At 56.3% G+C, this 17,010-nt stretch overlaps 1 protein-coding gene across 4 annotated transcripts in view; it reads right to left on the bottom strand.

Moving 5' to 3' along the window:
• Window positions 1-306: 306 nt before the first annotated feature.
• Window positions 307-17,010, bottom strand: part of NOL4L (nucleolar protein 4 like) — a 63,729-nt gene continuing 47,025 nt past the window's right edge. For all 4 annotated transcript variants that reach the window (XM_058850716.1, XM_058850718.1, XM_058850717.1 and 1 more), the window contains 6 exons: window positions 9,816-10,087; window positions 9,216-9,401; window positions 8,945-9,136; window positions 8,739-8,861; window positions 8,266-8,467; window positions 307-5,457 (listed from right to left, as the gene is read on the bottom strand). In XM_058850716.1, the coding sequence (XP_058706699.1) occupies window positions 5,258-5,457; window positions 8,266-8,467; window positions 8,739-8,861; window positions 8,945-9,136; window positions 9,216-9,401; window positions 9,816-10,087 (1,175 nt within the window). In that variant the 3' untranslated portion in view covers window positions 307-5,257. The remainder of the gene's footprint in view (window positions 5,458-8,265; window positions 8,468-8,738; window positions 8,862-8,944; window positions 9,137-9,215; window positions 9,402-9,815; window positions 10,088-17,010) is intronic.

Raw genomic sequence — 17,010 nt, forward strand, 5'->3', positions numbered from 1 at the left:
TCAGCCAGAGGCTCACTCATAGACCCGAGGGTGTCAGGGCCACAGGAATGGATCCTGTGCGTGCTCCATTGGGGATGTGCAGCCCCAGGTGATCGTTTACAAACACAAACATTCGGGCGGCTCCTCCCGGCCTCGCTCCCCGCGGCAAATCCCGGGAAGGAGCAGCCCAGCTGCCTGCCCCGCCAGCATCCCCACACCCCCGGGCAGCTGCATTTCCATGGAAGCTGCAAACCCCTTGGACCCGCTGGGTCTCCTGACGATCAAACAGGAGATGGTATCTATACAGCGCTTGAAGAGGAACGTTTATGGATGCAAAGGTTTATTATACTTAGTGAATAAAGCTGATAACGAAAAATCAGTATTTTCCATGAGGGAGAACTTTGCACAAACTTCAATGAAAACTTTTTTTTTTCTTTTTTTCTTTTTTTTTCTCACAAAAACCAGACACTTCACAAAATTAATTTTGTCAAAATATAAGTTAAGCATAAAACTGGTGCCTTGCCCCCTTTTTGAGTGCTGCCACTGCTCTCTCTGGTACCCACGCTGTCTGTTACGGAATGGAAAGCACAGCTTATGTCAACAGGACTGAGAGATGTTTTGGTTTGTTTTTGTTTTGTTTTTTTTTCTTCCTTTTAACACCTAAATTTAGATCCCGCTCTGGTGACTGATGGCACCGACCTCTCGCACACGGTCTGGGGCGAGGGGCAGCACTGGGGCCAGCAGCACCCAGCGGGGCTCGACAGTGGAGGAGAAAGCCCTTTTTGTTATACAGTGTTTATTAAGTAGATTCAGTCTTATATATGATATACAGATTCAAAAGAAAAAAAAAAGGATTCCACATACTTATGAAATCAGTGCATTTAGCAAGTAATACCATGGAGATAACAGCTCGATTAACAGCTCATTGGTCTTTGTTAAGTGAGGGGACAGGGAGTTGGCCTGTGCTAATCATTCCACAAACAGAACAGAATTAAGTTGCATCACATATATAATAGACACACATTCTAAGAATTAAAATATTAAGCCACATTTACTGGAAAAATCCACAGTATATAACACAAATAACTCTTATCAAGCTCGTTGAGGAGGAAGTGCTCATCTGCTTAAGAGCCACATGAAGTTGCATAGGTGCCTATCTGCAAAAATATCATTTCCAAAGGAATCAATTGATTAAGCAATAAAGTGTCACCTTAGAAGCTGGATTAAGTGCCATACGCTTTCTATCTGAGCCCTCGGGAAAGCACCAGCTTCCCAAAGAGCCTCTTCTGCCTCGCTGGGAGCCTCCCGTGGGACTGAGCTCCCACCCTCCTCCCCAAGCCAGCGGCTGGCTTGGGCGAGCTCACCCCCTTCCCTAAAATATTCCCAATTCTGCAGAGTGTTTTCCCCCTGCTCCCTCCACTGCTCCCCTACATCAGCTGGACCCTACGGGCAGCGCCGCCCTCCCGCCTGTGTGGGAGGAGGAGGAGGAGGATGGGGAGGCAGCAGCACTGCCCAGATCTGGTGCTTCAGAGCTCTGGATCAGCTCCCGATTGGAATTGCAGCCGATCCGTACAACTAGGAAGGAAAAAAAAAAAAAAGTACAACAGCTTGTGCAAAACCCAAAATTGCTTTAAAGGGTGTCTGGGGTGGGTGGGGTGTCCCTCGGGGCGGGCGCGTGGCGGTGGGTGGGTGAGGCTGTGGCTGGGTTAAGCAGACGAACTGGGTGAGGGGCAGCTTCCTCTTCAACAGCAGGTCTGGCAGAACACACGGGGTCGGGAGTTCTGTACATGTAAACAGTACACTTTCACTGAGTCCAAAATTAGGAGCAAAAATACAAAGGTTCACATTGGTCTTAGGTAGATACAGGCGAAGAACTGAGCTCTGCAGCTCCGAAACAACCGAACAAAAGTTTCTAAAGCACCACTAAATTATATAAAAATCAGACCATGGACGGATTGTAGTTGGTGTCTGGAGAAATACTATGCTACCTTGTAAAAAGTTTTACAAAAAATTACAAATCAAAAGTATATTAACCCTCTGAGTTCAAAGCAGCATTTTTTTTTTTTTCATGAACTGGTACTAAATCCGACGGCCGCTCCAGGAGGGAAGTGGCCCTTGGGATTGGGGAGGTACAAGTTTTATCTGCTCACAACCCCGGGGACGTTCTCCCATAGAGAAACAGTGTCATGGGAACTGCACATCCAGGGCAGGATGGGTGTGTTGAAATAAAATTAAATTAAAAAAAAATAAAAATAAAAAATCTCTTTTTTCGACCAGTGATCAGCTTTTCTTAACCAAACCCAAGACCATCCAGACCATTCGCTAACCCAGCATTCTCCTTCCACCTCTCAGATATCTGGGAAGCCGGTGTATTCTGCTCCTGCTTGTTCCTTCTTGTTGAGAACCTGGACTAGCAATTCCTGACCCCGTCCTGCCCAGTGAGAGCACAGGAATGTGGCTGTGAACAGTCCTGGAGCACAGGGAGCCACGGTGGAGCACGGAGCAGCTGCAGAGCACGGAGATGTCTGTGGAGCTCATGCCAAAGGAACCAGAACGCTGTGGCTCACAAAAAAAAAGAAAAAAGAAAAAAAAAAAGAAAGAAAAAAAAAAAAAGATCCCTGACAGAAATTCGGAGTCAATCCTGTTTGTTTCACAACTTGTCCCAGATGTGGCTGTCAGCAGGGCTTTGGGAATCTGAGTCTGTACCATTCAGCTGCAGGTTATGAACATCAGGGTGGTGTTGGGCACCCTCCTTCGCGACGCGGCCTCGGTGTCCTCTACAGCAGTTTGACCATGTGTGAGAGCTCCTGAACTTCCACATGTGCCGAGACAGGTTCAGAGGTGATCAGGAATGACTTGGATAAATAAAACTTAACCCAACTGTGGCTGTTGGTGGTCTGTCCGTGTGCCCCCGGGCTACCTCTGTTTCGGTACAAACTGATGGCAAACTTATGGCTAAAGGTTCTGCTGCCTCTGCCGAGGCAGGAGGCACCGGCGTGGGTGGGAGACCACGGACAGGGAGAATCCCGGGACAGCGATTGTCTCTGCCTCTCCTGCCTGAACGGTAAGACTTTCACAAATGGCTGCGGTTACAGATTTTGTCAAAGGTTTGTTACTTCATGGTATTCACACAAAAATAAATATTTACATAAATTCCAAGTATGGGAGGATGCAGTGGACAAACCAAGCAGGCTTGTGAAGTGCTGGGGAAAGTGTTAAGTCTGAGCCCTGGCTGGGGGCTGGTGTCTCCGGGGCCCCCTCCCCACGCTCCGCTGCTGCGGGCAGGAGGGGCTGGGTGTGCCACGATGCTCCCGGTTCCAGCACGGGCTCAGGTCTGAGAGCCACCATCACCTCGTCTCTGCACTGACCCCTCAGCTGCACCCTGCAGCGAGGGGCTGGGTCCCTTTTCTCCAAATGCTACGGAAAGTTTAAGGTTTGGGGAAAACAGTCAATGCAATGGTTGATCCCTTCTGCTGTGGGGCCAGGCACACCTGGCCTCAGGAGCCAGCAGCTTTTTCTGTTCTGAGACTAAGAGCGGGGTAAAGTTTTGCTTCTCTTCCAGTGTGTGGAGCATCATGGGGTACAGAGGGTACAGGGGAACTGCCCGGGCCTGCTCCTGGCCGGACCAGCGGCTGCTCAAGCCTGTGCCACCAGCGTTGGCCCCTGGAGCAGCAGCCCCTGGCCGCTGGCTCCGAGTGGCCAAAAATTAAGATAAAAACTGGCTCCAAAGCAAGAAAGTTTCTACCTACAAAATAGCTTTACACTTCTCAAATTTCTATCTCATGGTGTGTGGGCTTCAGCCAAGAGGGGGGGCTGCGGGGGACAGGGAGCAGCGGGACCCTCGCTGGTCTCTGCACAGCTCCAGAGCACGTTGCATTGCTGGGCTGGGCTCAGCACCCCTGGCCGGAGCGAGGTCCCTGGGTTAGCAGCACTGGCAGTAGGTATTGCACTGAGCAAAACGAAGTGCATCGTTGTGGGGGGGTGGAAACAGGGCAGAATGGTCATCGGACTACGGTTCTTCCACACTTTGGGAACTGTGGGCTTGTTCCAGGACTGTGAGCAGGGAGGGGGAAGGATCCTGGGCCCCGGAGAGGACTTTGTCAGTTCTGCTGCTCAGTGCTGCCCGTCTCTCCCACAGAAGAGGGCGGTCACCACTCCAGCTCACCTCTGGGGTGAGCCCTGGGGCTGCCCTGCCTCACACCCCCGCGGGTCCCGGGCGGTTCATCCCCCGGTGCTCCCCCGGGGCTGGCTGCGGACGGAGCGGAGCGCGCGGCCGGGCGCAGCAGGACCCCAGCCGGAGGTTCCAGCCTCCTCGCACGATCCCCATGTCTGCAACACTCGCTGTCCCCCAGGACCGGCGCCGCCAGTCCTGGAAGAAGCCCACAATGGAGTGTGAGGTAGAGTACGGATGGCGACTGCAAGACAGTGTTTCTCAGTTATCTCCTTCCTTTCTTCCTTCCTTCTCTTATCTGCAATGACTTTAATGAGTGCGAGATGTCCTTCCAGCCGGAGGTCTGCTGAGCTTGCCGAGTCTCTGCGGGAGGTTCAGACCCCACTGCTGCTACGGGACCCCTTAGAACAAAGGCCTAAGCAGGACGCTTGCGCTGCTGTTCAGCTCCCACCTACGCTCACTGGAGGCTGAGCAGCCTCGATGTCAAGGACTGGATGGCAAACTTGCTCCCTGTGGGACAAGGGTTCACCAGAGAAACAGGCAGAGCTGCCTGGAAATTAGTAGTGTAGTGATATGGAATGTGTTATTTCACAGGAATAAATTCCTTCTGATCAGACAGACAAAAAACTGGCAATCTGTACAAACTCAAAAGAATCCATTTTCAGAAAAATAAATTACTAAGGGGAGAGGAGGGTCCATTTCTCAATAAATATGTGATTCAGCTCACCTAAGACTTGGAAATTATCCAGGGATGGGAATCTAACATTTGGGTCCACAAAGGTTATTCTAAATACATCTGCAGCCCCAAACCTCCCCAGGCTCCCTTCTGCCCTTCAGAGTCCCACATCCTTCCAAGCTGCAGGGTTGGCTTCTGGTCGGTCGGAGGCACGGGTGTTGGTACGGTTCCAAAACGTGTCCTTGTGCCTGAAGTCCCAGGTGCTTGGAGTGTAAAAGAAAACAGGTCTTTTGGATCCCACCTTCTAAAACTACATGTGCCCACCGCGTGGCGGGAGGACGATGGTGGTCCTGAGCAGGACACCGCCGGGAGCCTCCTTCTAGCAGGTATAAATTGTCTTGTCGACCGAGGAGCGATGCAGACACGGGGAGTCAGTTCTGCTGTAAAATGAGGTTTTCCAGTTCGTCTGCAGAGCGGAGCAGGAATGCCGCTGACTCCCGGTATCCGGCGATGAGCTGCCGCACGGCGCTGATCTCCGTGGGGCTGAGCTGGGCCGCCTGCATGCCCCGGCTGGTGCTGTTGGAGGGGGCTGTGCTGGAGGCCCCACCTTTCATGCTGAGATCGGTTGGACCTGCCAAGGGAAAGTGAGAGGGAAGCTCAGGCACAGCAACCTTTCCTATGCTCATCCTGCTGTGATTCCAGACCTTTGCAGCACTTGAAAGGTCCCCACAGTGCCCCAGATAACATGAGGAGCTCCTGCTCCCACAGACACCAGAGCAGCCACTCACTGCCTCTGCAACAGGAATGCAAGTTCAGAGGAGACCACAGAGATGCTCCAAAGGCTGGAGCACCTCTGGCAGGGGAACAGGCTGAGGGAATTGGGGCTATTCAGCCTGGTGAAGAGAAGGCTCCAGGGAAACCTCAGAGCTCATTCCAGTGCCTAAAGGGGCTCCAAGAGAGCTGCAGAGGTACTTTGGACAAGCGTGTGGAGTGACAGTAAAAGGGGAAACAACTTCACCCTCACAGAAGGCAGGCTTATATGGGATATTGGGAAGAAATTCTTCCCTGTGAGGGTGGTGAGGCCCTGGCACAGGCTGCCCAGAGAAGCTGTGGCTGCCCCATTCCTGGAAGTGTTCAAGGGCAGGTTGGATGGGGCTTGGAGCAACCCTCTCTACCCTGCCTGTGGCAGGGGATTGGAGTGAAGTCAGCTTAAGGCTTTTTCCAAACAAACAATTCTGAGATTCTATAAAGATGTCTCAGAGCCAACATGACAAAAATCCCTGCAGCCTGTTCCACAGCTCTGTGCAGAGAGGGTCTGCTGGGAGGTAAGCCAGCTCCTGTTGGCACCTGCACCATCAAAATTGCCTTCCAGGTTCTGGTTTTCCCTCTGCATATGGGGAGTAAAATCTCATATGGATTGTGCTTCCCTGGTTTATCTTGACAAGTGACCCCAGCAGGTAAAGGCAGGGGAAAAAGTGGACTTAGCTTCATGTTGGACTAAGCAAGAGAAGCAAAACAAAGAGCAAGAAACACACTATCAATTGGAAATGAGAAAATCCAAGAGATGTACTAGAAATGTGATAGTCAGGGAGAGGAGGCTGGCGAGGCTGCAGCCTGGAGGGAAGGAGAGAATACACTGAACTAATCCCTGGGCTGTGAGCTGAAGTGGCACAGGCGGCTGGAGCTGTTGGTGATGCTGGAGGAAGGCTTTGGGATGGCTGCTCCTGCTGGGTGGCCTGACACAGCCATGGGACACCATGGACACAGAGCAAGGACTGGGTGCTGTGGCTGTTTGCAAACTGGGATGGGAGAGTTCAGCTACCCCCAAGTCCAGGTGGGTGCCACTGGTGATGGTGGCAGGGAGGGGAGCTCATCGCCCTGGGTGGAATGGAAAGCATTCAAGGAAAGCAATGCTGGAGCTGCGGGAGGAGCAGCACCAGCAAAAGAGTTCCATGCCAAGAGAACCAGAGCTTCAAAGCGGGGGAGGAGGAGGAGAAGGAGGAGGAGGAGAAGGAGGAGGCTCTCATGCGAAAGCAATTTCACTGGACAGAAAAGGCAGCAGTAAACTGAGCCTGTTTCCCGGCTCACCAAGGGGGAAGGAGCTGGGAGCAGGGATGTGGGCTTGAGCAAGAACTGCCTGAGGTGGGGGATGGAGGGTGAAGACACTTCTGGGCAGCAAAGCCCTGTGGGGCCTCTGCTCAAAGGGAGGAGAAGATGCAGCTCCTTGCAGAGTGCTCTTCCCTCTGAAGGACTGGGCAAGAGCTTGCAAAAAACACAGCTGCAAAAGAGAGGTTTAAAAATCCTCTAGAAAGAAAGAAAGAGAGGTGCTGCTGGGTGCTGCACCCTGGGCCTGTTTGCTGTTCCTGGGACTGCTCAAGAACCTCTGTGCACGTTCACTGTCTGACACGGAAGAGCCAAAGGAGGGTGCCCAGCAGTGGGGGACCGGGTGCCTGTGCTGTTCTGGGGAGGAACCATTGCTGTGAGGATTAGGTCTCAGCAGCTGGAGGCCGGGACAGGATCTTTATTCAGGGTTAAGAAGCATTAGGAAGGGATGATAAGAGTTAATCCCAGACAGGCATCTCTCAGGCCTCCGGAAATCACATCCTTCCAAATCCTGGCTCCCGTCGGGGTGGGCTGGGGCAGGAGCCCAGAGCACACCAGGACAGGCGATGGTAACCCAGGGATTGCAGAAGGACTGGACAAGGACTGGCAAGGGATCCAGCCCCTCCTGCAACCACTGCTGCAGGACAGAGGCAGAGGGAACACTTAGTCTCATCCACTACCTCTCACTCCAGGTGTGAGTGAGTCACCAGCTTGGATCCCTCCTGTGTCCCCTGCTCCGGCCCAGGATACTCTGCTCTGTTCATTTGCTCCTAATCTCAAGTTCTGCCTATGCTCTCCTTCAGCCTTCCTGCCCTGCAGCATCAGTCCTGTTTTCTCAACTGTTCCCAGGCAGTCCTCAGCCCCTCAGAGCCCTCCTGAGCTGTGGCTGTGCCCCCCACCTTGTCCCCATCTCTGAGAGCGGAACGGCTCATACCAGCAGGAGATCAGAGCAGTGATAGGTGCCGCCCCTGTTAATAATTAACAGAGAATCTGGTACAGATTCTCCTTTTTTTTATATGTGACACTCCTTCCCTCCACCAGTGCCACCCAAACCGTCCTTCCAAGAGCAGTTCAACAATTAACCAACCACCTGCTGATGACATCAGCAGAGCTGCCTGCCAGACAGAAGGGACAAGAGGAGATTTTGGAGCAGCTCTGTGCAGCAGTGGGAGAGGTGCTGCCATGACTGGGCTCTGTGGGAGCAGCTCCTTCCTCTCCTCCAGCAACCAGCCCAACCCCACAGCAGTGGATGCCAGGAGCCCCTGGTGCACTGCCCAGGCACGGGGCAGAGGCAATGCCAGGGTGGGCTCCCCGTGCCCCTGGCACAGCCACTTACCATTACTGTGGTTGCCCGTCTGGAGGGATGCGGGGGGCTGCAGGCTGCCCCCCAGGGACCCATAGCCACGGTAGCTGTAGTTCAGGCTTCCATTGATGTAGACCGGGTCTTGGGAGTAAGATGAAGCTGGCAGTGAGTAGGAGGAGTGGGTGATGGCTGTGGAGTCTCTGGAGTGCTGCTTGTCTAGGGCAATCGGTTCATCCTGCACAGGGGAAACACAGACCTGCTCCAGCAAGGAGCCTGGCTGGCCTCTGTGGCCAGCAGGATGGACAGTACAGGGTGCCCTGCAGGGTGTCCTGCAGCTGCAGTGTGGCCAACCCAAACCAGCATTCCCATCTCCATTGGCCCAAATCTCAGGACACACCACGGGGTTCTGTTCTGCAGCCCCTCAGACTTTCAGAAAGACTTTTGACCCCTCCCATAGGACACTGCCAGTTCTGTTCCTCGCTCACCCCCAGCTGCCAGCACCATACCTGGGAGGTCTGGTAGATCTCCAGCCGCATCCTCTTGGCTGCTTTCCGCGTTTCGCTCTCGCAGGCAGCGGCCAGGATGTTCTCTGCCATGGCTGAGGTTAGGTGAGGCGGCGTGGGCCTGGTCTGCAGGAACACAAGCAGAGAGAATGCTCAGTGCTGCCCTGGGCACTGGGACGAGGGGCAGGGCGCTGGGGGGGGCCACTCACCATCTCCATCCCATTCTTCTTCATGCGACGGCAGGACTTGAGGTAGGTGCGGATGCGCTTGCGTGCCCGCTCCTGGAACTCGGGGAACTGCCGGCTGCAGGACTCAATGATGGCCTGAATCTTCTCCTTGGGCTGCTTGGAGATGGGAACCATCCGGTCCAGGTTCTCATCCACAAAAAGGCGCACGAACATCTGCAAATGAGAAGACAGTTGGTGGGAACCCCGAAACAGAAGGCAGGTGGGCTCGCCCTCCCTGTGGAGCTCTCCTTACATTGAAGGCCTTTAGCCTCTCTGGGTCCATCCCCTCTGAGTCATTGATCTTATCATTGTCTTCATGGTCGTCGTGGTCATCATCATCTTCATCAGCTGTGGGGGCCCTGCCGACAGTCAGGTCCTCGGGGCAGCCGCTCACCTCCGTCTTGATGGAGTCATAGCTGCCAGAGCTGTACGGGGGGGACTGAGAGGAGACAGGGGTTACCACCAGCAGCTCTCACCTCATGCACCTGCCCTTTCTCCTTGTCTCACTATGTCTGTCCCCTCTCCCGAAGGCCCCCATGCAACCCAGGGAGATGAACCCATGGCCAGGGTCCTCTGCGTGTCACCTCCTGCCTGCTTTGGGCAGGGGGGAGCATGGTGGCTTCAGCGAGCCTGTGATAACCTGGTGGCCTAATGGCAGCTCTCGCTGGTGGGGTCACAGCTCTGCCTGATCCTGTGGGAAACACTGCTTGACCCAGCATGAATGGGCTCCTCCTCACATGGTGGCTGTGGTGCAGCTGGTCAGGGGTGAGGTGAGCCCTCTGCAGTGCCCAGCTCTGGGGCAGCAGGGGCGTGGGGCATGTCCCTGGCTCTCCCAGACCATCCCAGGCCATACCTCTGCTGTGGTCTTCACCCCGTACTTGACCCTGCTGCGCAGCCCGTCGGCACTGCAGCTGTCAGACTGGTAGGAAGGGGTGATGTGGGCAGGTGTGAGCTTGTCGCAAAGGTTGATGGGCTGGTCGTCAGCAGAGGCGGTGAAGTCCATGGGGGCTGCGGTGCCATTGCCGTTCATTTCGGGGAAGGCGCTGTCGCCCTGAGTGCTGCTGGAGGTGGAGGGGTTCAGGGTGGAGGAGCCATTCCCACTGCAGCTCTCTGATGAGGAGTCATCTGCAAGGAAGGATGTGTGGTCATTCCCTTGGCACCCTATGACCACCCTCCTGAAGCTGCTCTGGGCTGACTTGCTGGCTGAGTTGCCACTGGGAGCCAGGCTGGCACTGCTGCGCTTTGGGCCCTGGGATGCAGCAGTTGGAAATACTGCTGGTGTGCAAGCCTGCAAGGCCATTGTCACAGGGATCCACTCCCTCATCCCTCAAAGCACACCAGGTGCTGCTGTGCCCCATGCCCGAGCCACCCATCCCTTTGCAGGTGACAGTCCCCACGCCTCCGCCCTCGGCCATGGTGCTTGGGCTTGAATAAGAACTTTGGAATTTGGTCCTTTTCGGTTTCTGTTTGCATTGCAGGGAGGAGAAAGGGGCACTGCCTCTCCCTGCCAGGTCCCCTGCATCCTCCTGGCCCAGTTTGGGGCTGGGTGTGGTGGGAAGTGAGAAGTTCCAGCAGTGGTTAAGGGACATACAGCTCTGCAAAGCGCTGGGCCATGGGGATGACACATGATGGGCTCACTGGAGTGGGAAAACCCTGAATCCATGGTGCCTGGAAGTAACATTAGGAGCTCTGCTCACAGCTGGCACACTACACAGCAAGGCTCCTCCTTGGCATGCTGCTGCAAGGAGGGGACAGGGGCTGCACGATGTCCTTCCTGTCTCACTCAAAGCCCAAGTGACCTACACTCTACATGGACACTCCCGTTCCCAGTTTCCACACGCCCTAGAGCCATCCCCACAGCACATGCAAGGCCTTTTCCCCACCACACAAACAGGTCAGGGCCCTGGAAATGCCAGTGCCACACAGACACAGAGCACAGATCTTGGCTACATTCACACCCCAGGCCCTGGCACCATCCCCCTGCCTGTGCCTGCTCCCACCATGGCGGCTCCCAAAGAACAGCCCAGCAGCGGCAGAGAGCCCGGCACTGCCTGCACCCACCCTTCCTGCACCTGGCCAGGGAGCCCAGCCCTGGGGCCAGGCACGACATTTCAAACTGCTCAGCCTGTTCCCTTCCCTCCCCCTCGCCGCAGTAAATCCTTTATTTCATTAGGTGCCTCCGCGAGAGGGAAAGGGCGAAGCACGTGGGAGCCGCTTCCTGCGCCAGCGTGCGCCGGGCGGTGAACAAAGAAGCTGTCGGCAGCGACGAGCAGATGGCCGTCCCTGCGCCTGGCCTGGCCACCGTGGGACAATGGGCTGGGGCTGTGGGGTGCTGCAGCCCCGTGCCGATGGCTCCCGGCACATGGGCGCCAGGTCCAAAGGTGTGCAGGCGCAGGGTGGCAGGATGGTGCCCAGCTGCTGCCATCCACCCTCCTCCTCCCCCTGCCAGCACCTGCGGGAAACTTTCCTGCCAGGCTGGGCGAGTGCTGTGGTGACCCTGCAGTGGCCCAGGACTTTGTATCCCTTAAAATAAACACACTTGAGGACACTCGGGCATCCAAGCTGACTGTGGGGCCGGCTGGGGCTGCCGCCGCGTGTCCCCAGTCACCCCGCCACGGGCGGCAGCGCTCGCTGCCCAGCTTCGCGCCTGCGCCAAGGCAGCTCCTGGCCCCACGAGCCCCTAAATTAAAAGGTCCCTACTGGAGCTCCCTGCTCGGCAGAGCTCCCTCCCCCTCCTTTCCCTTGTGCTGATCCACTTATTCGTCTGAGCGATGACCAGAGCTGACCTAATCCCTGGGGTGGTGTTTATGTGCCGGGTGCTCTGGGCCGGTGGCAGGCGTCACCCGCCCCACCACGGGGCTGGGTCCTGCCAAAAGCCCTTGGTCCCAGCTCTCCGTGCCAGGGAGTGCGGGGCTCCAGAAGGGCTCAGCAGCCAGCACTTATCCAGGGGCACCCTCCCAAGCCACCTCCCCAAAAGGAGCTCCGGTCTCCTGTCCCAGTGTTTGCAATGCTGGCGCTGCAGTGGGCAGCTGCATCCCAGACCACGTCCACAGGTTCCTGCTGCATCTGGAGGGGCAGGATGTTGGGGGCATGGCCACATTCTGCCCCCACACCCCTCCTGGCCCAGGGCACTGGTCTGGTGCTGAGCCCCCCAGGGTTTTGCTGTCCCTCAGCATGGGTGCAGGAGCAATGCTGGCTTGGCTGTGGCCCCAGCAGGAGCGGGCAGGTGGCCGGGGGCACAGAGGCCTCCCTGCCCAGGATGGCGGCTGTCCCTCCCCCAGCACTGTTCTCTGCGCCAGGGGAGATGGGGCTCCCAGAGGGAGGCTCCAGTCTCATCCAGCGATGCCTCTCGGAAGGATTAAGGAGAATTATTCCCATGCACGGAGGCATGAGCTGTAGGCCAGGCCCTGCCATCGGCCTGGGCACAGCCACAGCAACAGCGCTGGGCCAATCGGCGCCGCGGCCAGGATGATGGTGGGGACCTCCTCCCTCAGCTCCTTGGCAGCCCCTGGCATGGCTGCCTGCACCAGCAGGGCTGGAAGCCCCCCATGGCACAAAATCCCTGCCAGGCAAGGGCACCAAGAGAGGCGTCACCTGGGAGAAGAATGTGCAGGTGCCCTGAGCATCCCCAGCCTATCCTGCACATCCCCCAAACCTGTCCTGGGCATCCCCAACCTCTTCTGGGCACCCCTGCAGGGATAAAAGCATCCTCAACCTGCTATGAGCATCCCCAATCTATCCCAGACATCCCTAATCTGCCTTGAGTACCCCTACTCCACCCTGGGCATCCCACTCTGCCCTTGCCCATCCGCCTCCACCCTCCTCACAGCCCCCAGCTCTGGCCCCCCATTCCCATAGGCAGTGACAGTCCTGCGCTGGCTGCTGACACCGGACAGGATCCTGGGGGTGACACCTGGACCGCCCCGATTCCTCCACGTCTCAGGTTTTCTTTTGTGTCACACAAAACACACACAGCAGCAGCTGCATGTCAGGTTTCCACCCGATGCTGCTGCATTTACGAACCCTGGGTTTGCTACAGGAAAAAGATATTACAAACAAAGAGGGAGATGTCTCTAGGAACCTGCCAGGTGGGATAAGGAAATTAAATGGGAATCTAATATCAGTGCCCAGCACCTACAAAAACAACAATTTAGTTTATACAAGGACAGATGTACATAAATAATGATGTTTTTAAACCCATGAGCTACAGATATTTTCTTATTTCTGCATTTTTACACGTTATGCTGTCCCATGAGCTCCACATACAAAGTGGTGGGTTAATCTCAGTACTGTGAGAAGAGAAATGACCACAAATTCAAACTGCTGGGTCCTTTGGTCTGAGTGGAAATGGCCTCAGCCAGCTTGAAAATGCAGATGAGCTCAGGAGGGAGCTGCAGTCTCCTTGTTGGGATGGATGGGACAGGGATGGGGATGAGGCTGCTCCCTGGGCAGTTTTACTGGGATATCTCCAGCTCCCAGCCATTCCTGAGCACCCCACAGCAAAGTGGGACCTGGGGGAGCGGGAGCAGGAGCGCTCCTGCCTTGGGTGCTGGGACCAGATTTAGGCTCCAGCGTTGCTTTGGCAGCTGTGTCAGGATTCTGAGCAGTGGTGGAGCTGTGTCGACTACACTCAATTCTGGCAAAAACTACCAAGCTCCAGAGCTTGGAGAAGTTTTCCACATCTCCCAGCAGTGCCCAAAGCACATGTCAGGAGCAGGGCTCCAGCAGCAGCAGGCGAGCAAGGCCAGGCTGTGCAGCCATGAATATATTCATTATCAACCAGCACGAGCCTGGTGAGCTCCCTGCTCACGGCTGGAGCTTGGCTGCACGAGGAGCCCCTCTAATGAGGATAATTGGGAGCCCCCCTGCTCCACCCCCGTGCCCTAATTGAAGCAGATGGAACTGCAAAAACAATGTCACTTCTAACCGGTTTGATCTTTCGGTTGGAAAACGGGACTATTTCGTTCTCCTGTTTAATCCCCTCGAGCTGGGGCTCCTTGGGCTGCATGGAGGTGGAGCAGACGCTGGCACTGTGAGGGAGAGACTGGTGAGGTTGGAGAGCCCAAGAGAGGCAGCAGGCCCCGAGGTCCATGCAGTGCTGCCCTCTTCGGCCCCTCTGCAGAGGCCAGACCATGACAAGACACGTGGTGAGGCTGGTGAGGTGGCTGTGTGGGAGCAGCCTTGTGCCTGTGCTGCAGCCCCGGCATCGCCCCGGCATCAGCCCAGGAGAGCAAGAAGCAAAATGGCTTCTTGGGCCGCGGTGCTGGGGGAGGAGGGGATCAGTCACTTATTAAATGAATTAATCAGGGCTCAGCGTTTTCATTTTGAAGAGGCTGCTGGATTATCCTTGATTTCTGTGGCGCTGGATTTGAGGAGATCAGGAGGGGAAGGGGCGATTTCCAACACCTGCTCCCTGGGAGATTTTACGGCGAGGAAGTGGTTGGGTTTAACGTCTCTGCCGGCGCAGGCCACCGCACCACTCTCCAGAGCAGAGTTAAAGATGAATGGGGCAAATTGTTCCTCCTCCTGTCACATCTCCAGAGCGGAGACAAAACCTCTTTTGACTCAGGAAACAATGAGCTTATGTAAGAGCCAGCGGCCCACGGAAACCTCGCCGCAGCCCCGCACCATGCAGTGGGCCAGGGTCCACCCGGCTCTGCCCACATCCCGCTGCCATGGGACTCCTGGCCGGCCTTGGGGCAGCCCTCCCTCAGCTGCTGCCCACCTGCCTGGGCACTTGTGGGTGTCACACAGCCATGTGATGTCCCACCAGTGACCTTTGGTGCCCCATGGGCCATCATGGGTCCACCAGCCATTGCCCTGCCTGCTTTGACTCCATGGGTGATGGCAGTGGTTCTGCCACACCTGAGTTCCTGTAGCTCGTGGGTGGGTCTGTCCCATTTCCAGCCTGCCATGGCACCGGAAAAGGATGGAGCTGCACACCCAGCCTGGGAGTGGCCGTCAGGAGGGCACAGAGCATCCCACCGCCGCCTGCCTGGAACAACAGCCAGGAAGATGAAAAGTGCCATAAATTATTCACTTACAAAAGAGACGAGAAGGGGGAAAGAGGGGAGGAGGAAAGCCTGCGAGGAAGGGATACTTAATACAAATTAGAGACACTATGTGGGAATGGGGGCCCTGTGGGGGGGCCATTACTGGGTCTTAGAGCCACACTCATTAGGGGCAAGGGACCAGCACCACAGGGATCCCGCACCCACTACTGGGTGGTGGGTGGCAAGAGGCCCTGGTCCTGCACTGCTCACGCAGTCAGAGCACAGAGCCCATTTTCTCCAGGTCCTGCCCAGCGTTTGCCTCCAAGATGCACAGAAAAGAAAAAAGCAACGTGGCTGCGGGCCGCAGTGCACTGGGGCTGGCCAGGTTCCAGTTAAGACGCTCTATTTCCTGTCTTCCTTCGCTAACGCAAACCTCGTTATGTCCCAGACAAAGTGTCCACCCTCCACACTCCCTCCCTGGGTCCCTGCCTCGACCAGAGCCCTTGACGAGCCAGACATCTGGCACGGCCGGACACAATGCGCGTCTGCAGGGAGAGCTTGGCCGGACAAGGCAGCGCTGTGCGGCCGCCTCCCCGTCCCCTGCCATGAAAGGTGCCCCCCAGTGCCGTCTCCCCCCGGCTCCACTGCCCAGCCCGAGGGAGCAGCTCCCTCCGGCACCGGGATCTCACCGCGCCAGCCCCGTGCTGGACATTTTCCCATGCACCAAAGCTCGTCAGCTCCCGCTGCACAGAGCAGCCTTGTCACAAACACTCTCTGTCCCTCTGTTTTCCCTTCTCCTCCCAAACACTGTCCTTTCCCTCCCACTGCTGCTCCTCCAGCCACCTTGCAGCTTAAGGAATGCTCGAGCCAGGAGCTGGCCCTTACTCACATTGAGGAAGGAGGTGGCACAGACCAAGCCTGTCCTTGTGCCACTGCTGCTGGCAGCCACCCGGATCCTGCTGCAGGGAGGGGACATGCCTTGGCCCCATGCTGCCTGGGCACTGCCTCTCCCCATGCCAAACAAACGGGTTTGGTGGGTTTGGGCTGGATTCATGCTGAACCTCCAGCACAGACCTACCACCAGAGACCCTGCTGTGCACCTCCAATCCTTTAAGGACTGTCCTTTAGCACTGTGGGGCTCACCCTGCTGTCCCCACTCACCCCTCTGGCTGGGGGTACTCCGTTTGGGGTGGAAGGGAGGGGCACAGTGGTGCTGGCTGTCCATAGCCTGGTGATCCTCTCTGCTCCAGATTAAGGAAGAGACCCCCAAAATTCTGCTCTGTGCACCTGCAGGATGAACTGACTGGCTCGGCAGCAACTGCACCAGACATGAGAGAGCTGGAGCTGAGCTCAATGCACGAGGCTGGGAAAACCACCACAGCCTCACAATGTCCCTGCTGCACTCCCCAGCCTGGCAGCAGGGAAGGACAACTTTCAAAGGACACCGAAAGGAGGGTGTTTATCACAGGCCAGGGCCTTTGCTCGGGAGGAGCAGATGTGCCCCTGAAGAGGTGACAGGAATGGAGTCACCAGCCCAGACCGCTCAGGCGAGGCAGGGACACGTCTGTCGACTCCTGCTATGGAGCCAGCACGACATGGGGACACCCTGGAGAAAGAGGAAATATATCCCTAATGAAAATGAAATAAGGTTGTGTCTAGCTGTAGTAAGGCCTGGCTGCTGGTCCTAGTCTTGTTTAAAGATAAGGCTTTATGGGGGCCAAAATTCAACACTGGTGCAAGAAACCCTGGGAAGTGGGAATTTTACAGCCTAGGCTAAGCAAGTGTCTTGGGGCTCACAGGCCTTCTCCTGCACTAGCCAGCTGCCCATGGTCTGCTGGGCTCTGGCTTACAGAGGGTGTTTGTATTCACCTGGAGCAGGGCTAGGCTGGCTGAGGAAAGCCCTGGGAGCTGTGTGACACCCAGTGCTGCAGCAACGACCCTGTAAGGTGGGCACCACTGCCCCACGGTCAGGTGCCAGCTGTCAGAAGTGCAGCTGTGGAGTGGGACATCGCTTGGGGATGGAGCCTGGCTTTTGATCAGCACACGGCAAGAGGC

Source organism: Poecile atricapillus, chromosome 15 (genome assembly GCF_030490865.1).
Source record: "Poecile atricapillus isolate bPoeAtr1 chromosome 15, bPoeAtr1.hap1, whole genome shotgun sequence".
Taxonomy (NCBI): Eukaryota; Metazoa; Chordata; class Aves; order Passeriformes; family Paridae; genus Poecile; species Poecile atricapillus.